Source organism: Coffea arabica, chromosome 11c (assembly GCF_036785885.1).
Source record: "Coffea arabica cultivar ET-39 chromosome 11c, Coffea Arabica ET-39 HiFi, whole genome shotgun sequence".
Taxonomy (NCBI): Eukaryota; Viridiplantae; Streptophyta; class Magnoliopsida; order Gentianales; family Rubiaceae; genus Coffea; species Coffea arabica.
Genome location: NC_092330.1, coordinates 45,665,512 through 45,689,004, shown reverse-complemented (window position 1 = coordinate 45,689,004; position 23,493 = coordinate 45,665,512). Strand labels below are relative to the sequence as shown.

Genomic DNA, 23,493 nt, shown 5'->3' with positions numbered 1-23,493 from the left:
GCAAGAGGTGCAGCGCATTGGCAAATAAAAATTCACCACCCCAAAGAACAGCCACTGGATAACGAACCCCGTCTGGGGATATTACAAAGTAGTACAGTACTGCAAAAATGTCCATATTAAAGCACAACCATACATAATATCATCACAGCTCAACACAACACCATCCTCTTACAAGTTACACCGCACACATCAAACATTTATTCGTCTTTACAGCACCCCTTTATTTAATTTTGTTGTTCATTGTTCCAGCGTAATTGTAATTCAACATCGCACAGCGCTTACAGGCTCACTAGATTGAGAGAATTTGCCTTCTCTTGCAGACTGTCAAGCAAGCTGTCAAAGCTCTTCTTAAAAGAATCCACTCCCTCAAGCTCAAGTTGAGAACCCACGTAGCTCCACGCGATTCCCAACTTCTCCAAGGCACTATAAATACCCTCTGCTTCGGACACATTTGCGTCAATGGTCCTTCCGACAGTACCATGGTCAATGAATGCTTGAAGAGCTTGATCCGGCATGGTGGATACCTATGTTGTCAAAATGGTTAATAAACCCACACTATCTTTACAAATGGATTGACATGATCTCGTCCACAAGACTTGGGCACAATTAGATCACAAATTCCCAATTCAAAAGCTTTCCCTTGGTCCACAAATACCAGAAAGGACAAGGTACAACGTGATAAGAATTTAACTTACCGTGTCAGGTCCAATGAGAGGTGCCACGTATAAAGTATCAGGGTATGCCGGATTCTTCACACTGGTTGAAGCCCACAGCAGCCTTTGCTTCTTGGCACCTTTCTTCACCAAAGCCTCCCATCTTGGACCAGAGAACTTTTTCTGGTAGACCTGGTAGGCTAGAGCTGCTTGAGCATTTGCAGCCTGTAACGGGTGTTAGTCAATGGCACAGATTCCACAAGTTGCAGCATAACCCAGAAGAATTTGCAAAATCTAGAAGTTCCTATATAATTACCTTCCCACGGAGATCAAGAGCTTCAGGAGTTCCAATTTTCTCGAGCATCTTGTCAACAAGGGTGTCTACTCGACTAACAAAGAAGGAAGCAACACTTGTAACTCGAGAGAGATCAGATAGTCCAGAGGCCTCTAGGCCATCCAGGTAAGCATCAATAACTGCTTCATATCTAGCAAGAGAGAATATGAGCTGTTTGTCCAAAAACGAAAAAAAAAATGTCAACAACCCAAAAGAATTTCGTAGCACAACTAAGTATAGTAAGTAACACAAGCAAAAGTTCTTCACTTTTCTTCCTCAAAGATAATGTTCATGTGGTCAGGGGCTCTCCATCAACTCAGGCTTATTTTCTATCAGCCTCCTCATAGGGCAACAATTTAATTAGGGATCATCTTAGGGGACTACACTTCCCAGAACTAGATTATATTGTCTCTGGGTCTGGCCTCCTATTGTAACTTCAAGCTTTACAAAAGTCAAACCAATCCTCAAGCTCAAAAATGCAATCTCACCACTTAGTAATAATAACTACAGAGGTGGACAAGATAAACTAAATGATGCCAGTGCAGGTTCTTCCCACCATTGTTGGAAGCCAATAAGACTTTAAAATGGTACATTACCATATATGAGGACCTCATGCAAATTCAATAAACATGTTACATTAGCATATTATTTCTTATTACCAAGGGATACCTGATAAAAAATCAACCTACCGTAACATTCACGCTAATTCCTGATGCAATCACTTCCTTGATTGAGGGGATGCATGGAGCAGTAGCAGGAATCTTGATGTAAACATTAGGACGCTGAACCTTTTTATGAAGCCACTTTGCAGCTTCTATAGTCCCCTGAGTATCATCAGCAAGTCCAGGTGACACTTCGACAGACACGTACCCATCACCACCATCAGTTTCATCATAAATTGGCTCAAAGAGTTTGCATGCATCCTGTATATCCTTCACAACAAGTTCCCAATATGCACTTTCAATGTCTTTTCCAGCTTGCACAAGTTCCCTGCAAAAGTATTTGTGTATTTGATCTTAGGATATTGGAACAGAAAGATTAAGCCCAGTTAACGTCAGTATTATGCGACATAAGAACCAAGCAATTCCCAACTTCACGAAGGTTTACTACAAACACCAAAAACTATTAGCTACTAAACTCCCTGGTCCCCATCCCCGTAGAAAAGAACCATTAGAGAACAAAGGGGAGAGAGAGAGAGAGAGAGAGAGAGAGAGAGAGAAGTTTAACTGACCGTTGCTGAGATAACACAGAAAAGAAGTAAATAGCACCAAAAGCATGGGCAAATGGTCATTAATTACTTGGAAGGGGAAGTGAAAAGTTTTACCTGAATTGTTCATTATAGGCATTTGAAGTTGATATAGCCTTCTGAAAGATCTGCAATCAAGATATCAGCAAATAATTAGGTAAATGAAACCTGCAGGGAAGATCAACACCATTTTTTTTTTTGCTTTTAAATCAGGTAATTCTCCACCACTGTTTCTTCCTGATGGCACAAACAGTAGAATTACGAACATTTGATTTGGTAAAGAAGATACGCATATGGGTAATTTACCGCTGGATTACTGGTCACGCCCCTGACACCACTTTCAATCAGTGGAAGCAGATCTGTTACAGGACGGCACAAGTTATCGTACCAAGGACTTTGCCCTTGCTTCTCATAAAGGTCATGAAGTGTCGTTCCCTTGACATGACTCCCGTTTCCATCAATTTGGGAGCACCTGACACTGTTAACAAACTTATCGTAAAGACCACAAAAATAAGTACAAATTGCAGGAGCAATAGAAGTTCACCAACAAAGAGAATAGCGTACAATGGTAAGCTTAAATGTGCATGGGTATGCTATTATTATCTAATGGAATCAGTAGCATAGCACAATACCCACAAGCAAATGCACCAGACCCAAAACTGATATGGGCTTGGCTAGCTTACTCTCTGTTTTTCCCCTATCTTTTCCATTCTGAAATTCATCCTTGAAACTTTTTTCTCCCTTTCATTTGGAAGAGGGAATTTTAAAGAAAGCAAACCCCTAAAAATCACCAACCTCCTGGAAATTTATGCCAACGGGACATAAGGTGTCACCCTCGCTGTCAATATTGCTCTAGTGTCAACCACTAAAAGGTCAAATACATTAAGGACGGGTCTTCTCACGCTAAAATCATTGGAAAACCAAAAATAGGTTCAAGAATCAAGGATCTACTTAACATTGTTAAGAAGAGAACAAGAATAATAGAGTGACTCGTAAAAGTTAATAAGCTTATGAAAATAAGCAGACTTGTTGTGGTGATGGTAGTATTTGGGAATCTGGGAAGGACAGGTTTGTCAGGAAAAAAAAAATGATACTAATGCTACTAATACTCAGAAAATAATACCAATGCTAAAAAACATTGAACAGCTTGACAATTTTATTTAAAAGAAGAGCAAGTTCAAATGAAGGTTGCCAATAAAAAAAAACGCTGTATCTGGACATTTCACATTGACGGACAACAAGAAGTTCTAAAAACACTACGAAAGTAGTACTTTATGATAATCTCATTTAGAAAGTGCTGCTACATGAGAAATCTGATAGATCTTTCATCGTCTATTGTACTTGACAGGAATTTGATAAATCTGATTCTCTATCCTTCCTAAGTAGACAAGATGGCACCTTTAAGAGGTGCCGCAGTGCTAAAACGGAAATAATTTGTGAACACGTGTTTAAATACTAGGAAGCAAAAAAAAAAAATGGAGCTTTTTGGAAGGGAGAAGAAGAAGAAGAAGATCAGAAGACTTTATATTAAGAGCAATAACTTTTTATACTTTACTAAGAACCAGAGAAAGGATCTGGACTGGACCAGAGTGATCGGGGGAAAAAAAATCAAACAAGAAGCTTGAGAAATGTAATGGAAATACTAGCAAAATTAACAGCATCATGGTCATGAATCAGAGAAAGGGCGTTGAATGGATCAAGAGGGAACCTAGAAAACAAAGAAAAATCAAGACGCTGTCGGGATTGGGGTGTACAAACCCACCCTGGTATTACAATGATTGATTGAAGGAAAACACAAAAGCGTAAAAAATTGCTAGTCCAATATGAAGCAGATATGATGAGGAATCATAATATGTAGCAGAAATAGAGAAGAAAAATAAAAGAAAAAAAGAAAAGAAAAGGTACTAGTTGACAATATGTGTGTGTGTGTGTATATAAATATAAGAGGAGGTAGAAGAAGACGTACAGCAAGGAAGGAGCGATGATAGGGCGGGTGGGCCGGATGGAGAGGTTGGAGGAGGAAAGGCAAAGGGCGTTGGTATTGGTATTGTTGGGAAGAAAAAGGCACAAGGATCGGATTGTTGGAGATGGCTGAGAAGAAGAGGATGTTGAGAAATGAGAAGCGGTGGGAGGCGTTGAAAGCTTGGAAATGGAAGCCATCAAAAAGAATTTGAAGGATTTAGGTGGAGTGTGTGTGTGTGAGAGTTTTCAGGATGATTTTGGTAAATTTGATAGCCGCCTAAGTAGGAGTAGGAGGAGACCGGAGGAGGACTACTTGCTTCGATCCACTGCGGCCAAAACAAACAAGCGGAGGAGGAAGGCCGCTGCGGTGCTTTGGTCTTCTGGTGGCTATTTGGTTCTTAGCGGTATCCCCAACAATTCACAGTACCCTGATGGATTCCCCAACAAATTAAAAGAAGAAAAGGACCATAAAAAGGATAATTCTGCAGCAAATTCAAGCTTAATGATTGGGATTAGGATTAGCAATTGACGGCCAGCCAGCCAGCCCCCATATGTAGATGCACTTGTATATATTACTATATTAGTAGTACTAATACTAGTATCAAAAACGGATTAGTAGTATTGTTTTAGTGTACATTTGGTTCGATAAAATTGAAGTCTAAATTTATTAAATTATTGAATATTAAATTTAATACATTTAAATGCATATCGCTTTCAGTAATAAATGGTGAATAATTTATCACGGCAAATTTTATCTAAAAAATTCAGTGCATTTAATATCCGAATCCATTTAGTACAGTAACAGCATTCCTAAACAAAGGCATTGTCTGGTTACAAAGTCGCCAATGGAAATGTTGGTGGAGTTTTTTTTCCTTTTTTTTTTTTTTTTGGAAAATGTTGGTGGGGGGGTTGGTGAGCAGCTGCAGCTGAGGTCTATCAATATAATACAGGTAACCAAGAAGTAAAAGGGTTAATAACACTTTGGCCCCTCTCAATAAAAACAATAAGTATTATAATCATTCCCAACCCGTTTTAATCGAAATTTCTTTCAGTAATCGAGTTTGAATAGTGATTTCAAAACTGTTTTATCAAACCTTAGAGTTTCAACATGAATGGATTTTTATCCCAAAAGATAAGAAAGGCTTACTGTAATCCTCAGTCATCCAAATATATATCCTTTATATATATATATATAATAATAAACACAAAAAGGCTTGACGTGGGCCGCGTGCGCGCTTCCATTCGAGTGTTGCGCGTTGGTGGCACAAAACGAATTAATTAATTAGGGTGGCGTGCCGACTGCCCAGCTCATTTTGTCATAGTATGAGGGTGGATGAGGAGTCCGCAGGCCAAGCCCATAAGGAAGTATTCGGTGTGGTGCTGGGCTCTGGCCAATTGGGCTTCCATCTGAGAAACGACTGCTACTAGTGCTAGTGCGAAAATCTTGTTGCTCGCCACAGTCCACACAAATCACCTTATATTATATTATATTATACCACGGGGGGAAAGCCCGCGCTAAGTGCGGGAGTTTTAATCTGTGTGATGAAATATTTATTGAAATAAATTTATTAAAAAAATATATTAGAATTAGAATTGAATGGTAATAAGTTTAATTGAATCAGTCGAAGTGCATAAAATTATAAGTAAATTGGTCAAATCAACAGACTTATAAAAAAAATTAATTTATAAGCAAAAGAAATTCGATTATCGTAGATAATCATACCATACCGTTATAAATAATAATCATAACAAAAACATTACTGCCTTTGTTATTATACTATTATAACACAGTCATGCCCATATCCAATCAACAATTAACATTCAAACCATAAGGTCAGATTTAGATCCTACTTTGATCATGAAATTGTAGTCAAAAGATAATCTTTACTCACAATTTGACCATCTACAGCCGCAAACATCAAATTTTGGAAATATAATTAGAAAATATAGGAAGGTTCCTATTAGTATTCATAGGTATATATCATGTATTCCATAATGAAATTTTCATATTTATATAATAACTACTGAAAAAATATTGCAGTAGAAAACTCACAATTTTTGTTGTATCAGCTAAACATATCAAATTGCATAAAGAAAAAAAAAAACCCATGAGCATACCTGTCCAAACATCACAACAAAATATGGAGTACAAGCACTTGAAGCAACATTCTTCAATATAAAAAACTTATATTATTGTCAGAAAGCTAAAGAGTACTGCAATTATACTTGTAACATATTGAAAATATGAATCAGAACCAATCATCTTTATTATTAAGAGCTTCCAAACCCAATTATCTTTAGCATTAACACCTTCTCTTATTATACCTATAAAAACAATCTAGTAACTATAGAAGAAGATGAAAAGCATTACAATTACTTATAAATGATTTAAACAGCACTTGAAAGTTTGATAATCACGTGGAATACAAATCAATTGCATATGAGATGACACAATAGTTAAACCGTACTCAATTACATATTACAATGTGATGCATTTGGATTAATAACTTGTATTTGATTTTTTTTATGCCTAATTACCCCAACAGTGACCTATAAACTCTTTTTTACATATATATATGAGCAAAATATCCGGTTGACCACTAAACTTTTGCGATCATTGAGTTTTGGTCACTCAACTATTAAAAGTCCGATTTTAGCCACTAAAATGTATAAAATTAAGATACGAGGTCATTATGTTAGATTTAGCCATTAAGTTCTTTGATCTATTTGTCAGCACGATTTCCAAGACAAAAGAATGAGTCAATATGGGAAGTTGAAAATAGCACTTGCACCTCTTGAAAATTTAAGAGGGTACTCTGAGCTTAGCTCTCGAACAAATTGAAGCTCCCATCCTCACAATAGATCCAACAGCTGGTCTTTATTTGACATTGAAATTGAAGAACTAGTTGACCCAAAGGACGAGCTACTCTCTAATACCAACGATTCCGGCACAGCCCCACTAATTTCCTTAGCCTCAGCACCATTATTACTCATGCTTTTAGTTGGATTCTCCAAGGCTGCATTACAATCTGATCTACCCAAAATATCCAAACCCATTAGTCCCTGACCCAAACCAACAGCATCAGCAGACTGACCCCTCTGAACAATCCTCATGTTATTCAGAGCATCAGAAAACCACGAGTCAGCTTTCAGATCAAAAAGCACTGAACTCGGAGACTCTGGCTTTATGGGGAAGCGAAATAATCTGATGCACGATGGTGTAGGGGATGTAACGGCGGAGATGCGGTTGTGCTCTTCCAGCATATTCTGAAGGTCGTCATTAGTGGTGATGGAGATGAGTGAATCGAGGTCTTTGTTTGGGAGTTGGGACTTCAGATGACACGAGCAGTTGTCGAAAAGGGTCTAAGAGAGGTGGGTGGTGAGGGCGTAAATGGATGAGCAGTCCATGAACAAATTCATGGATCTTGCTCATGAACAAATTCGCTGATCTTGCTTTTTTTTTTTTGTTCCTTAATAATTAAATTTGGGCTAACATGGATAGTAGATTGAATGACTGGATTGTGGGATATCTCACTATTATCGATCGTCCCTCTTCTTCTTATTATTCTTTTTTTTTTTTTTGGTTTTTGGGGCGCCGGTGGTTTATCTGCACTCCCTGTGTAGGTTATGGTTAAAAACTAAGCGGTGATAATGACTCAGCAGCCGACCCTATGACACATCGCCATTGCCCAATCCTATTGAAATTAATTCAATTAGAAGACTAATCCATTGCCTTCCAGTGTTTTGTTGTTGTCATTGTAGCAACAACTACTAAATTATCTCTAACAAAGTGGTGCGGTGCGGTGCCGAGACTAAATTATTCCTAAATTGACTCTTTCCTTTGTCTTGAAAATCGCGCGAATAGACGGATCAAAGAACTTAACGGCTAAATCTAACAGAATGGCTTCATGTCTTAACTTTATACATTTTAGTGGTCAAAACCAGATTTTTAATAGTTGAATGACCAAAATTCAACGATCGTAAAAATTTAGTGGCCAACCGGATAATTTGCTCTATCTCTATATATATAGGACACCACGCCATACAAAAGTCCACAAGGTTGAGCGTTGGGAAGCCCAAACCGCCCATCATGGATGCAATGTACACCAAGCTTAAAAAGTAACTGTGTTGAAGCTATTGGACAATCTTCTTCATCTTCATGACATTTCACTGCTATCAACAACAAGCGAAGAAAGAAACTTAGATTTTGTTTGGATTAACGGTGTCAACAGGTCAGATTTGGACCCGGATTCGATGGATAAAATTTTTCAAACTTGAATTGAAAAATAATTTTTATACTCGGAGCTGAACCCATTTACTCTAATGAAAAAAGGGTCGGATACAAAATATGTGATTTCGATCCGTATCTGATCCGAACCTGAAGAATATATTAATAATTATAAAATATAAATTTTTTAAACTTGGATTGAAAAATAATTTTGATACTCGGAGCTAAACCCATTTATTCTAATGAAAAAATGGTCGGATACAGAATATGTGATTTCAATCCGTATCTGATCCGGACCTGAAGAATATATTAATAATTATAAAATATAAATATTTCTAAATATATTATTTTACAAAATTAACAATTTAGTAATGACTTTGTAGATTGATTAGTGGTTAGTTTTGAATTGATCATTGCAAGTTATTTGCGATTTAATTTTGTAATTTGATTTGTTTAAATTTGAAGATTATATTTGTGATTAATTTTGGAGTTTTTAAATTTGAGCCTCTTCTTTCCGAGAAGATCTGTGATCCGACCCGAGGCGGATCCAATTTTAAAACTTTAAGGTCAAGATCTTTTGGATATATGGATCAAGCCCGAATCTACTGTATAAAAGCGGATTTGGATTCGAAATTTTTAATTTATATCTGAATTCGGCCGGTTGACAAATTTATTTTCTTTTCTTTATTACTACTACTATTGGCTCCGTTTGGATTAGCTGTTTTTTGGATTGTTTTTCTAAAACAGCACTGTAGCATTTCGTTTTTGAAATACAAGTCCGTTTGAATTAGTTGTTTTTGGAGTTGTTCTTCAAAAACTATATGAAAAACTTCTATTGCAAATGTTTTTTGGATTATTTTTAGAGGTATTTTTAAAACATATTTTTGAGTATTTTTATAATTTATAATTTTTATATTTATATACATTTATGCATTTATAATACATTTATAAATAAATATATTTATATAAAAATATATAAATGTATTATATTATATATAATACATAATATAAATATATTTATAAATGTATAAGTGTATATTATTATAGATGTATAAATTATAAATGAATATTATATAAATGTATAAATTAATATATTATAAATATATATTAATATTATGTATAAACGTATTAATATAATCAATATAAATGTATAAATATATTAATATTATGTATAAATGTAAAATTAATATTATGTATATTAATATAAATGTATGAATGTATTATATTATATATAATATATAATATAAATGTATATTATAAATATACATTAATATATATATTATGTATAAATGTACATTTATATAAATGCACAATATATATAACATATAATATATATATTATATTATGTATAATTTATATAATATATAATATTTATATAAATATATTATAAATAGATAAAAATATTTTTAAATAAAATAAAATATTTATAATATGTATAAATAAATATATAAATATTTAATATATATAATATACATTAATATTAATTATAAATATTATAATATTATAAATATGGTGTTTATATAATATTTCAATTTGTAATATTTATTTTATATTTCATTAAATAAATATTTATATAATATATAATATGTAAATATATAATTTTCAATTTGTATAATATACATAATATTGTATATATATAATATAATATATTATACATAATATACATTATTACATATTAAGTATATAATATACATTATTACATTATTACATATTAAGTATATTATATTATATTATGTGTAATATATAATATTATGTATAATATTAATGTATACAAATATTTATATAATATATAATATATAATATATAATTTTCAATTTGTATATTTCAATTTATATTAATATAATATATATAATATACATAATTAAAATATACAAGTGGTATATTCAAGTGAGAATTTCCATTTCTATAGGTTTATTCAAGTGGTAGCCGTAAAATAAAGCCCAGAGCAGAGAAAAAAGTGGCAAAAGGCGGCGGGGGGTGGGAAGAACTGTGAGACAGGTAAAATATGGTCGTATGCTAGCCTTGTAGTTGCTTCCAGGAGTACGGTAGTACATGCTCCTGACTGACTGCAGGGGCAGGTGGTGGAGGATGAGGAGGGAAAGAAAGCCAGAAAGGGGAAGAGGATGGAAGTTTCCAACATTGACCAGGATTTTTTGACGGGACGATTCCACCATTTGTCGCTTTTGTCATCCCCACAAAAATTAAAAGACCTCTGCGTCTCTCTATCTTTCCCTTATCTCTCGTATCTTTCCCTCTTCCTCATGCTACCTACTTTGTGGTTTTTCCATTCATTAACGGCGGCCCGCAGTAGTCATCACCATTCACAGTAACAACAACTAGTACTACTATTTATTCCTACCTAACAGTAGACCACCGGCATTCAATTCTAACCGGCAAATTTCTCCCAACTCCCTCCTCCTCCTCCTCCAAACCCTCCACTTGGATCCCCAAAAAAAAAAACAGCATCAGCAACAAGAATAATAATAGAAACAGCTGCTGAACTTTTCCTCCTGATTTTCTCTCTAAATTTTGGGGTCCAATAATAGAGCTGGGAGAGAGAGTCATCGAAAAACATGAGTTCCTATCTACGCCAGAAATTCCGATTTTCTTCTATCTGGTCGTCGTCTTCATCATCATCGGAAGAGGAAAAAGAGACTGAGACTGAGAGGGAGCAACTGGCACCTCTAGAGCATCAGGTGCAAGAAGAAGAAAAAGATCAGCAAGATACCTCCAAACTGGACGAGATCGAGAGGACTAAAATCAAGGTCATGAGAGACCTGGTCCAAAGACAGGATCCCTCTTCCAAGGTCAAATCTCTTTCTTCTCTTGTATAGTGGGGTAGTGCCGTAGTTACCTCCCCCTCCTCTTTTTCATCTCATTTCATTCACCTTTTACGTTTGCTTAATTCCAAGAATTGATGACGTTCCCCATCATCTTTACTCCACTCAACCAAAACGAAGACACCTCATGGAGTTCGCGGGAAATGGGGGATTTGAGTGCTTGTTTTGAGCAAAAACTTTACAAATCTAAAGTATACAACGTTCATCTCTCTCTCTCTCTCTTTTTTTTTTTTTGGTAACTCCCATGTGAAGTGAAGGTTTACTTGAGTACCTCATCAATCGAGTTAAAGGTTAACTGACTGCACCAAAATTAGTGATCCAAACATAGATGGATATAGCGTTGCCCTTTCGCTGACTCTTGGCTGAAATGAAAATGCCAACACATGCGCCCATCTTATGCAAAGAAGAAACTTAAACTAGTAAATGGATGTCTTCGTGGTAAATATGGTGATTCATATCCCGTACATGTTCTTTTTTTTCTGCTTCAACTTAGCGTCTGCCTGGTTTTCAGATCATTCAGAACTACTCTCGAACTCCTTTTGCAGGACGTGGATGACTTTATGATCAGGAGATTTCTCAGAGCTCGTGATCTCGACATGGACAAGGCCTCAACTTTATTTCTCAAGTACTTGAGCTGGAGAAAAGAATTTGTTCCAAATGGCTCCATATCTCCATCAGAAATTCCAAATGAGCTTGCTCATGAGAAATTGTTCATGCAAGGACATGATAAGTTGGGGCGTCCCGTTGTGGTGGTCTTTGGTGGACGTCATAAACCCAAGAATCTTGAAGAGTTCAAACGTATGCACTAACCAAGAACCTAGATTCATGGTTCGATTTGGCAAGTTTGTAATGTTTTCGGTCGCAACATTCTCTTTTACTCCTTGCCTGAATGAATGTCTCCATTTACTAACTAAATTGAGTATGATTCCGAGGCCAACCATCTTTGTCTTCATTGCCCATCACTTAGGCATCTAATATACCATGCTGCATATATATTTTAGGGATTATCAATGTTCTGCTAAATTTCTCTCTCATTTTTCACAGGTTTTGTTACTTTCAGCCTTGACAAAATATGTGCTAGGTAATACACTTCAGCTAATAGAAATTTTCATGCCTGTAGTCACGATACCATTTCTTCTGTGGAAAATGAATTAGTGGCATAAATATTAAAGGATTTCAATCAGTTCAATGCTCTCTCTCTCTCTCTCTCTCTGTGACACAAACAACTTCTAAGGTGAAGGAACTGAAGATGTTGTTATCATCTTAACTTTCTTGCAATTGGCTTTTTCTTGGTTATGCTTGAAAACGGCAGAATGCCAAGTGGACAGGAGAAGTTTGTTTGCATTGCTGACCTTGAAGGATGGGGGTATACGAACAGTGATGTTCGTGGTTACCTAGCAGCTTTATCCATTCTGCAGGTTACACGTTTAGCTTACGATCAAATAACAAATCAATTTGGCGCATCGATCATTTTTTTTAATACTGTGATATGTATACCATGAACAACATAAATAGCTCAAAAATTTATTGTCGCTCACCCCGAATTTCAGGATTGCTATCCAGAGAGGCTAGGCAAGCTATTCATAGTCCATGTACCTTACATCTTCATGACTGCATGGAAGGTTGTCTACCCATTTATTGACAGCAAAACAAAGAAGAAGGTACTGGTGTTTTCTCATCCTCTCCTCCTGTTTTTATTTTGAGATTTGGCATGTGGGACAGGTTGGTAGGAGGAAGGAATTGGGAATGCTGATTCCACCATTAATTGCTATTAGATACAACCATATTATCCTGAATCCTCCATCTCGATTAATAGCTTGAGTAATTTGAGGTTGGATGTGCTGACAGTTGGGTGGCAAGTCAATATCAGATATCCCACTACAAACACCACTACAAAGAAAAGAGCCCCAAATTACAGAAGGGAGATCATGATTGTAGCGAAAATTAGACCCTTAAACTAAAATTTTAAAAAATAACTAAATAAATAAAAGCTTGTGGCCTTCTTGAATATGTAGAGGATAATTAAATTTCTTTTGCATTTCCGAGTCCTGTGCTTGAGCATACTGAGTTGCGGATCCTTGGGAGAAAAACTTGTCAACGTGCATAACCTCGTATTGTTTTCATAACATCTCACGATATATTATCATCGGTTGTGGATTAATTTTTCTGGTCATCGTTAGCTAACTCTGTTTCTGATCCGCACATCTGTAGATTGTATTCGTTGAGGACAAAAAACTAGGATCAACCTTGCAACGTGACATTGATGAGAGTCAACTTCCGGAGACATACGGAGGCAAACTACCACTAGTTGCAATTCAGGATTGCTGAATGCAGATATCCGATGATCTTTACCTAGTCTGTTTTCTGCTTAATTGGCTTCACTTGTTGGAGGTGCAGAAATCTCACGTCTGTCCCCGCGCGGAGCAAAACTTCAGTCCTATCCTATGGCATCATCAGCATATAGATAAATTTGTTGGTGTCGGAACATCTTTTACTGCACCATTATTCTTTTAGTAGGCACCCGTTATAATTTTACTGAACCACGAAGGGACGTCTGTTGTCATTATAGTAATACGTATACGATTTGCTTAACCAGCTGATCTCGGCTTTTGAACTTCATTATGTACCCATTTACTTCCAACTATAATAACACTCAATAGCAACTTTTGTTTTGTAAATCGTTTCTTCAGGCGTTGTCCCATCTGGACCTGTTGTATTATCGCTTCTGACGCCAAGTCGGTGCTAAATTAATGCTTTACTGCATATCTGTGTAACTTGATAAGTAGAGTGCTCTCTTAAATCCGCAATGTAAATTCATTCAACCTTAGAACCTTCGCTGGTGATCCAAAAAGGTCGTACGACGGGACACGTTTCTTGTCTCGCAGGAGCTCTAAGCTATGGTACAAAAAGGTAGAACGCCCCAACACTTGCTTTTGTTTCACAAGAGCTGTCCTGTATTACCCACACTTTTGGCCGTCATTCATCTTTTCTTTTGAACAAACAAACGCAGAAGCTATTACTTTCAATTCCATAAAATTTACACAGGTTTGTTCAAGCATACTTGCCTAACCTGCTGTGGCCGCTCGTCCCTCGCTGATATCCTGTTTCAACCGAAAAATGAGGTCAACTTAGACCTCGTGCACGTTATTGCAGGCCCTTAAACCGAGGCTGAGCCCGTGCATCTGTTCTCTAATACTTTCATCATAATCACTTGAAAGCAGGAATAGGTCGCCATAACAGAAGGGTGTAACTTAAAATAGAAAAACAACATATTGAAATTGCCAGACATGAAGGCAATACTGTCAACCTTCAGAAGATCTGTTGATAAGATAAAATGCACAGTAACACATAATATAGTAATACATCTCAACCTCTATTTATTTGACAGAGTATATTCCCTACAGAAGCCAGCTGAATTATTCAGGATGGCAAGGCAAGGCCCTGCCTGGACTGGCAAAAACAAAATCCTTATCAAGTAAATTATAACTAGAATGGCACAAGTAAAAAAAAAAAAAAAAAAAAAAAAACAAAAGAAGAAAGCCATAAGGAGTGAGAGAAAAATAAATCATGCTCTATCTGGTCTTGAGCACGCCAAAACATTAGAACCAGTTACAGTTGTCTTTCTGGTAGAAATTCATGGTAAACCCTCAACCAATAAGTAACTTATTCTCATCCAAGAAAGTGTATGTTGGCACCTCCAAATTGTATGGTGCAGGTCCTTTGCGAATTCTACCAGAGATGTCGTAGTGAGACCCATGGCAAGGGCAAAACCAGCCACCAAAATCACCAGCATTTGGCAAGGGAATACACCCCAGATGGGTGCATACTCCAATAACTACAAGCCATTCAGGTTTCTTCACCCTAAGAGCATCCTCTTGTGGATCACGCAGGGAGCCAACATCAATGCTGTTAGCCAGTTTGATGTCATCCTCAGTCCGATGCCTAATGAATACTGGCTTCCCACGCCACTTGACTGTGACTGTAGTGCCAGGCTCAATGCTGGATAGATCCACCTCAAGAGAGGCAAGTGCAAGAACATCCTTACTGGCAGACATGCTCAGAACAAACTTAAGTATCAGAAGACGAATCAATGAGGCATAAACAAACCTGCCTCCAGTTAAAACAAAGTAAGCAAATGCACGTTTACTGGGGTCACCAGGAAGATAGCGCTCATGGTTGCACTCGTCATACACAATTTTTGCGCTCGGATTCTTAATAGCTGCAACTGTAGCTGGGAGGTCTTGGACTAAACCAATATCATGCGCTGAGGCAAGAGAGTCAGAAGAAAGCCCTGGAGGAGATTTGCCAATCATTAAAAAGTTACTCATAGCAGCTGGTATAAATTGATACTAGTCAAAACACTATCCAAAGAACCAAACGGAATTGTGCATTCACTTTCATCTTGATTTGTAACATAATGGTTTACTTAAAAAATCCAACAGCAAATAAAAGTTGGACAGTTGACAACTACCAAGCCCAATTCCCCTCACTCTCTCCTCTTTTGAGAGAGAACAAAATTTCCAGAAGAGAAATTCTCTGTCCAAAATTTTAGCCCAACAAAAATTCCTCTCACACCCTAATTAAAAAACTAGTACATATCAAATATCTAAACCATGCCTTCAGAACAATGAAAAATTGTGCAGGACGCATGTGCAACAAGCATTTCATATAATGTCACCCAAAGCATCATGTCATGTCTTCAGAGAAATTAAAAAATTGTACACAGAGCATGTAGCAAACAGGCATTGCATATTCATTATGTAAACCAGAGGATCAAAAGACCCATTTAACTGAATAAAACCCATTTAAGCAGTACATGACTGATAAAGGTACAGCTCATCAGGTCATGAATAATAGCATTCAAGATGGACATTACTCTGCCAAGATCGGTATAATTGAAATAGATGACCACACAACATTGTGAAACATAAACAAAAATGCCCTCAACGAGGTCCAACTTCAGCCTATATGTTATTCAAGGTAATTCATCTTTAATGAATGAGGTTGAGACAAGAACAATAAAAAAAAAGATGCTATGTATGTTATACAATCTCTTGCAAAACTAATTGCGCAATTTTACCAGTAGAAAAACCAACCATTAGGTGCACACAGCAGTGCAGAAAATAGACCACAACTCATCCCATAAAAATACATGAATGCAAAGCTGCAGGAGGTACATTCCAAAAGGGAACAGCTATTTCAACATGCACGTATATTTACTCAGTATAAAGACCAAGTATCAGCGCAACTTTCAAAGATAGCTAGTCAAATATGTAAAAGAACCAGGGGAGGAAATGAATTATTGTCATTTTACACAGCCCATCACATTCATATGAGTAGTAATTTTAGTTCATTTGCTTTTGCTATTATTTCTTTTCTCAACATTCTGAAATCCGAAGAAGAAGAGCATAAAAATAAGCGCCAATCAGATGTGAAATAGAGAGAATCTACTCCTTCCCCATTAACTTGAGATCATATTTATGAGCTTGTTTGTATGGCACCGCAATGGTTAGGCCGTAAAAGATGCACCAGGGTCTCTCCTAGCTCCAAACATTAATAACATAAAGCAATCGAACCAGATACCCACCAATTAATTGAAAACAGAAAACAGAAAACAGAAAATGCGAGTTACTAGTATTAAGAAAGATCCGTGATACGAATCCGCATCAATCCGTAAAACAAAAAAAGAAAAAAAGAAAAAAAGAAAACGGAACAATGGTATAATATTCTGCGAAATGCTTAGAGGTCAAGGGCAAAAGCCAATAAGGAGGAAACCAGGAAGGGGAAAGAAAGTCGGACCTCTGATTTGATGGAAAAAGGCGGGAGTGAGAGAGAAGGTGCTAGAAGGAGAGTGGAATGAGGATGATCTGGAGGTATCGGATGAAGGGAAGGGGCCGGGGCCATTGAATAAGGCCGGAGATGCCGATGACGCGGCAAAAGGCGGCCTCCTCCAGGGGAGAGAAGACAGCTTCCTCCCAGCGACTCTCAACATCCTGCTTGATCGGGTCTCTTTCTTCTTCTGATGCCTGCTTTGGCCTAGACTAGGGTTTCGTTGTTCGAAAGACCAAAATCGGAGAACGACCTGAACCCTCCGGGAGAGACACGCAGAGAAAAATAGAATTCTGAATCCTGCTCTGGCTGGCTTGGCTGTTTAGCTTTGTTCTGGTTGCCTATTTGTTCTTCTGTATATTAGATAGTTAATAAATAAACCGGTGAGAATCAGTCAAAGCCGTCTTAGCTCAGCCGGTAGAGCGCATGGCTTTTAACCATGTGGTCGTGGGTTCGATTCCCACAGACGGCGTTTTTGCACTTTTTCTATGTTCCAAGTTTATCAGCTCCTCTGAAAATTCCTTGAGCCCTGCCTGCGGGCCGCGTGACTGTCCGCTACATCTATGAATTGAAATCACCACAGAAGAAAAAGAAAAGGAATAAAAGTGGATTTCTGTCTCATTTTTTCCCCTCTAATTCCAAAGTTTATGTTTATCGAACCAAGCTCCTCAGTAAATTCATTCCAGAATCCCGCTGTGCCTGTCCACGCACAGCTTCATGAATAAGGCACACCAAATTTATTATTATTAATTTTTTTTTTTGAAAAAAAAAAAAGGTGGAATTTTGTCTGATTCTTTGCCACAGAGAGTAACATATATAATATCTTTCGACTTAAAAGCATAATCAAGAGCATTAAATGACCTCCGTACTATTATATACTCTCTAAAGTGTAGTGGTAAGAAATAGTATACTGAATTTGTTTGGATTGCAATTTATTTATCCATTTCTATTTGCTTGCATGATCAGCACATTTTTTTTTTTTTTAAATTTCAGATACATCAATATAATTTTTTTTTTTTTCAAAAAATTTTCCCAAATAATCTAACATACACTTAGTGTGTGTGTGTGTGTGTGTGTAATCAAAGAGAGAGAATAATAAAGTGATAATATGACATATAAATTTACGTGTAATCCGTTGTGGATTGTGGATGCCCTTATGGCTTGTGCAAAACAACAAGAAGAATAATTATGTAGTAGTACACATTCCTTCCCAACTTCCATCATCCCAAGACACTGCTCAAAATATTAGTTGCGTCATCTTACTTCCACCAAGTGGACCGAGGAAGAATTCTAAACTTTGTCCCAAAAATTGCACGTTGATGCTCAAGCAAACCTCCTACTGAGTTAAATACCAGGGCTAGGTGTAAGCAGAAACTTGCAACGTATTCAGCCAAGAGGCCCACAAATGAAAAGAAACAAAACTGCGGCTCCAAGTTCCGGCCATCCAAGTTGCTCAATATATGTAATCACTCTGTTGGCAATATGATTCCTATGGGAAAAAAAGAAAAAAGTTCTAGCCATCCAAAATCAGCAAGTCACTCACTCCTCATCTACAGACCCTGAAGAATGAAGTGGGTATGCCTTTAAAATGCCATCCCATGTGCTCTGTCCATCAGTCACCTCCTTGACCACTGCAGCCACATTTTCCATATTAACACGAATTTGATCCTTGCTATCCCTCTCCCGGATTGTAACTGATGACGTTGAATCGACTGTGACCGCAAAGGGCACACCAAGTTCATCTGTCCTGGCATAACGTTTTCCTATGGAAGTGCCTACAAGAATTACACACACATAGGTTAAGCAAACTCACAAGCATCATCCCCAACATGTGGAATTGTGAGTGTCATTAGCTTTCCATTGTATGTGGAACAACAGGGCAAGATAAATGCTTTACTTTGCTACAGGAATGTATGGTTTATTCAGCTGCATACCTGTAATGTCAATCTTATGCGAAATTCCAGCTGCAGTCAGTGATTTGGAAATGAATTTTGCAACTTCTTCATATTGCTGATTCTGAACCAGTGGGAACACTGTGCATTTTATCGGTGCCACAAGAGGAGGGAATCGGAATACATTTAGCTGCTCATCCCCAGCTTTACTTGGCCTGGTGTAGAAAGCGTGCTCGAAAAGACAGTATATAATCCGACCAATCCCAAAAGATGGCTCAATCACAGAAGGAGTAAACACTCTCTGGTGCTCTTTCTTTTTCTCCTTGGAAATAGATACCATGCTTTTCTTAACAGTTACGTTTTTCCCAAGACAGCATATGTAAAACTCTACCTCTCCTTTGGATTCCAAATCAGCCTTCATCTGCAGAGCCACTTTCTCGTCCATCACCTAAATATTAGGAAAAAGGAATTACTGGGTGATTTAACTGCAAAGCTTTCACATAGCCTTGTTTAAGGTTCATGCTGCTGGACTCATAAAACTGGAATCGGCACTGTTATTTCCCTTTATTCATTCATCTGTCAGTATTCTTTCAGCTCGAGAATTTACAAGTAAACATCACTTCCATAAACATTTAGGCAAAAAAGTATTTTCAAGTGCTCTATGAGATACCTCCAGAGCTTCAGTGACCATCTTTTGGTTCCCTTTGAATGCAAGGCCAAGTTCCTTTTTCACTGGAGCTATAACCAATTTCTAGCACAAGCACCAGTAATCAAGTCAATTACTGGCAAAGTTTCAAAAGAACCTTTAAATATCATTGGACAAGAAAAAAAAAATAGAGGAAAGCTTAGTTACCTCAACTTCTCTCGGTTCTGAATACTTCTCTTGAGCCACAAGAGCTACACCACTTTTGTCCTATCACAGCAAAATGGAGCATCCAATCAGCAAGAGATATTCAAGACACGTATCTCGCATAACCATACAAAAATTTCAAAGAAAATGATTATGTTATCATGAGATAGATAGTCAAGAATGCCATAGCTATATCCAGAAGATGAAAATCTCCAAATCAGAAGTAGGGGGAATACAGACTTTTTGAATAATAAAATACTGATGTTCTTACCGAGTGAGCGCAGAGATCATATGCGGATCTATCTGCAATTCCAACACATTCAATCCAGCCATAAGAACATTCAATTTCAGCATCCCAACAATCTGCAGCATAGTGAGCCATCTCATTTGCAAGGTGCTGCCTGAAGCGCAACCGTTCCTTGTCTATTCCCAGCCGTGTTAGGAATAGATAAACTCTCCCAATGAAGTAGCCAAGTGTCTCATTATTGACAATTCCCTACAGTAACTTGGGTTAGAGAATATCTAGTAATGCATGATCTTCTTATAAATGTCAAGTAAACTGATGTGCATCCTTAATTAAATGAACATTGGCAATTGAACAGGAGGGCAGTGCAAGAGAGGAAAACAATCAGGGAGCATGAACCGACCTTTGCAACTGCTTCACCAATCTGAAGTCTCTCTGCAGATTGCCCAGACATTTGTCCTTCCCTCGGAAACATTAGAAACTTCAAGCTTGCAATTTCAGAAAATTTTGGGTGAGATTTATCCTGGGGATCAACAAAGTGCTCAATTTCTGCTAATGTGAACTCACGGACTCTCAAGAGGCCTTGTCTCGGAGATATCTGGACAAAAACAAAAACAAGAAGTTAAAAACTGAATTGTGGGCAACTCCATGTTTAGATCACACAGACCTCTTGATATTTGTTTACAACTTAAGAAAGACAAGTGCCTCAATCAACCAAAGCTTAAACCTAAATTATGAAATAAAACTGAAGTCAAAGCCTAGTTTAACTGAAGAATTTATAGTATAGATACAAAATGTCCAATAGCGTGCTTTTTTATTTGTTTCATTTATTTTTCTGAGAAAGGGGGAGACTTTTAGAAACCATTAGCACGCAACTACAACCAGCAGAATAACAGATATACCCTTTGAAAAGGAAGGTACCTCATTTCTAAAAGCCTGACCAATTTGAGCAGCAGCAAAGGGAAGCTTGTTCCCATTGTAATAATAAAGATCCTTAAAGTTTACAAATATACCTTGTGCTGTTTCAGGACGCATATACCTGTACAATATCCAACTCAGAAAAATTAGCAGATTAGCCACCAAACTCCTATTGAAGCAGAAAAAAGATGAGAAGAATGTAAATCTCAGGATGACATATTCACCCCGTAAAAATATGCAGCACTTGTGAAAAGGAATTATCATACGTTGAAATAAGAGAATCCTCATTTGAAAGGCATGAAGCGTTTATGGAATATCGTATATATATATATATATATATATATATATATATATATATAAACGATATTCCATAAACTTCAAATTGAACTCTCAGTTGCCAAGTGCTCCTAAAAACAGCAGATCTTACTTACGAAAACATATATCTGACTCTAGCAGACAACTGGACTTGCAGACTAATATTTTACCTAAGTGAGAAAATTAAGAAACCTGATGCTCACCCAGGGCTCAGGCCAGAGGGTCCAATTGATGTTTGAAACATGAGATTGAATGGATAAGGATCTGAAAGATGATTTTTAGTATCTGGTGCGGTTATTCCATATTCCTTGATCTTTGCACCGAGCTCCTCAGCTGAGAGATCATCAAGAAGTGCAAGAACATGTTTCAGCTCTGCAGCCTTTTCCGCAGTGATGGTCAAGTCCTTTTCAAGCTTGTCTTTGCAGTAATCCTTGAGCAAATGATCAGCTCGATAACAGGTGCCAGTCTTCTCATCCTTAACCATGAGATCAGTGAACTTCTCAACATGGCCTGATGCCTTGAGGACAATTTCAGGGGTAACACAGGGACAATCAACTTCCAACATGTTCTCCTCCAAAACAAAATGCTGAAATAAAAGAAGAGTAATAAGATTGTGATTTAATCCATTTAACAGTGTCACTTTTTTTTTTTTTTTCAATTTACTTTACCGGTGGCAGATCAAGGGTGGATGAATAGGTTAGCATGTAACCTTTTGAAACCACGTCAGAACATTATAGCATATCAACATAATGGAAAGCTAAAGGTCCATTTCATTTCTCAACTGTTGTGATGACATTTCGTATTTGTTGCACATATATAGTCATTATTGTCCTCGAGAACCTGAACAGCTTCAGTTGAAACGAGTAAAGAAATTGCTTTTCTGATCATTCGCCTCTTATGTGATACGCAAAATGTCATTTAAGACGAATCAGTAGATTAGCTGAATCAACACTGAAGACATTTCGATGAAGCTCCTTAAAATTCGCAAATCAAACACAAACATTAGGCATGTACTATAGCATACTACATAAGACCAAAATGGCACAAAAGCTTTTAGCAGCTAAGTGAAACATGTGCACTAGAGTGAGGGCGTCAGAACCAAGATTGCGCCATGTCAAATCACAACAATCACAGCTAAGCTTGTGAGAATGGGGGGGAAGAAAACACAAAATCGGTTGTAGGTCTTCTTCTGAATAGCCAGAATATTTTGTGTGTGTGTGTGGTGGGTTGGGGGAGACAAAACAGGTATTACCGCCTGTGATGCTAATGCAGCAGCGACAAAAAAAAGGGCAGAAGTGTGCAGCAACGTGGAAGCACGAGAGGTGGTTCACCTGACGCCAGAAAGCGAGGACATTGGACTTGACGGCACAGCCTGGAGGCCCATAATCATAAAGACCAGCGACTCCTCGATATATCTTAAAGGAAGGCATGTAAAACAAACGGCGTTCGAGGGTGTTAACGAGGGCCTGACGGAAGGCGTCCCGGTTGTTGGTGGCGGATTGGAGGAGCTGGGTCTCGAGGGAAGCCTTGTCCAGTTTCAAGGCATTGAGGGATTGAACAGCGGCGTCGATATCGGACTTGGGAGCTCCGGAGGCCTTCAATTGGCGAACGGCGTTGGCTTGGGCTTGGATGGTAGCCAGCTTGTCGGCTAATGCCTTGCGGAGGAGGGAGTCGTCGCCGTCGGGCATTGGGAGAGTTGATGCGGTAAGGGGGCGGCGAGAAAGGAGGGAGACGGGTGGGTGGAGGGGGCGAAGGAGGGAGGAGGACGGTGAAATGAGAGCAGAGACCAGTTGTCGAACCAGCGAAGGAGGAGAAGAAGTTGGCAGCAAATGCATGCGACGTTTTGTCCCGTTAACGGATTCGTTGTTGGTTTGGTTTACTAGACCAGAGCAGGACGACCTTTTTTCTTTTTCTTTTTCTTTTTTTTTACTAACAATCCTATGCTTGCTGGATTGTTAGGGTTTTAGACCTCACCAGGTTGGATTGTGAGAGCCAAGTGAGAATAATAGTGACCCGGTTAGGGTCTGCTTTTATTTCCCTCTGCTTATATATATATATATATATATATATATATATATATATATATAGATATAGTCAAAGAAAAGATGACGGTGGTTACGTGAATGACAGTCGACTAGAGTTTACTTGCTTACAAGTCATACTGCAGCAGGCAGATTGAAAG

The 23,493-nt window shown here is 37.6% G+C and overlaps 4 protein-coding genes and 1 non-coding gene across 5 annotated transcripts; 2 read left to right on the top strand and 3 right to left on the bottom strand.

The window, feature by feature from the left end:
• Positions 1 to 31: 31 nt before the first annotated feature.
• LOC113716303 (uncharacterized) lies at positions 32 to 4,717 on the bottom strand. The gene is made up of 7 exons (XM_072071232.1): positions 4,200 to 4,717; positions 2,540 to 2,711; positions 2,312 to 2,361; positions 1,677 to 1,977; positions 970 to 1,158; positions 696 to 878; positions 32 to 524 (listed from the first exon to the last, which is right to left on the bottom strand). Exons 1-7 carry the CDS (start codon positions 4,391 to 4,393, stop codon positions 279 to 281), a joined length of 1,335 nt encoding a protein of 444 aa, XP_071927333.1. The 5' UTR covers positions 4,394 to 4,717; the 3' UTR covers positions 32 to 278.
• Positions 4,718 to 10,409: 5,692 nt separating this feature from the next.
• On the top strand, positions 10,410 to 13,941 carry LOC113716963 (uncharacterized). The gene is made up of 6 exons (XM_072070809.1): positions 10,410 to 11,230; positions 11,809 to 12,061; positions 12,308 to 12,344; positions 12,576 to 12,681; positions 12,814 to 12,924; positions 13,475 to 13,941. Exons 1-6 carry the CDS (start codon positions 10,997 to 10,999, stop codon positions 13,589 to 13,591), a joined length of 858 nt encoding a protein of 285 aa, XP_071926910.1. The 5' UTR covers positions 10,410 to 10,996; the 3' UTR covers positions 13,592 to 13,941.
• Positions 13,942 to 14,541: 600 nt separating this feature from the next.
• Positions 14,542 to 17,410, bottom strand: LOC113716302 (cytochrome b-c1 complex subunit Rieske-4, mitochondrial). The gene is made up of 2 exons (XM_072070810.1): positions 17,063 to 17,410; positions 14,542 to 15,554 (listed from the first exon to the last, which is right to left on the bottom strand). The coding sequence occupies exons 1-2, from the start codon at positions 17,253 to 17,255 to the stop codon at positions 14,911 to 14,913; spliced, it is 837 nt and encodes a 278-aa protein (XP_071926911.1). The 5' UTR covers positions 17,256 to 17,410; the 3' UTR covers positions 14,542 to 14,910.
• An 81-nt stretch (positions 17,411 to 17,491) lies between these two features.
• Positions 17,492 to 17,564, top strand: TRNAK-UUU (transfer RNA lysine (anticodon UUU)). Its single transcript has one exon. It is a non-coding gene; the product is annotated as a tRNA-Lys (tRNA).
• A 621-nt stretch (positions 17,565 to 18,185) lies between these two features.
• On the bottom strand, positions 18,186 to 23,344 carry LOC113716483 (glycine--tRNA ligase, mitochondrial 1-like). The gene is made up of 9 exons (XM_072071213.1): positions 22,643 to 23,344; positions 21,515 to 21,897; positions 21,000 to 21,117; positions 20,482 to 20,676; positions 20,106 to 20,330; positions 19,838 to 19,897; positions 19,655 to 19,735; positions 19,027 to 19,432; positions 18,186 to 18,867 (listed from the first exon to the last, which is right to left on the bottom strand). Exons 1-9 carry the CDS (start codon positions 23,144 to 23,146, stop codon positions 18,632 to 18,634), a joined length of 2,208 nt encoding a protein of 735 aa, XP_071927314.1. The 5' UTR covers positions 23,147 to 23,344; the 3' UTR covers positions 18,186 to 18,631.
• Between the last annotated feature and the right edge of the window lie 149 nt (positions 23,345 to 23,493).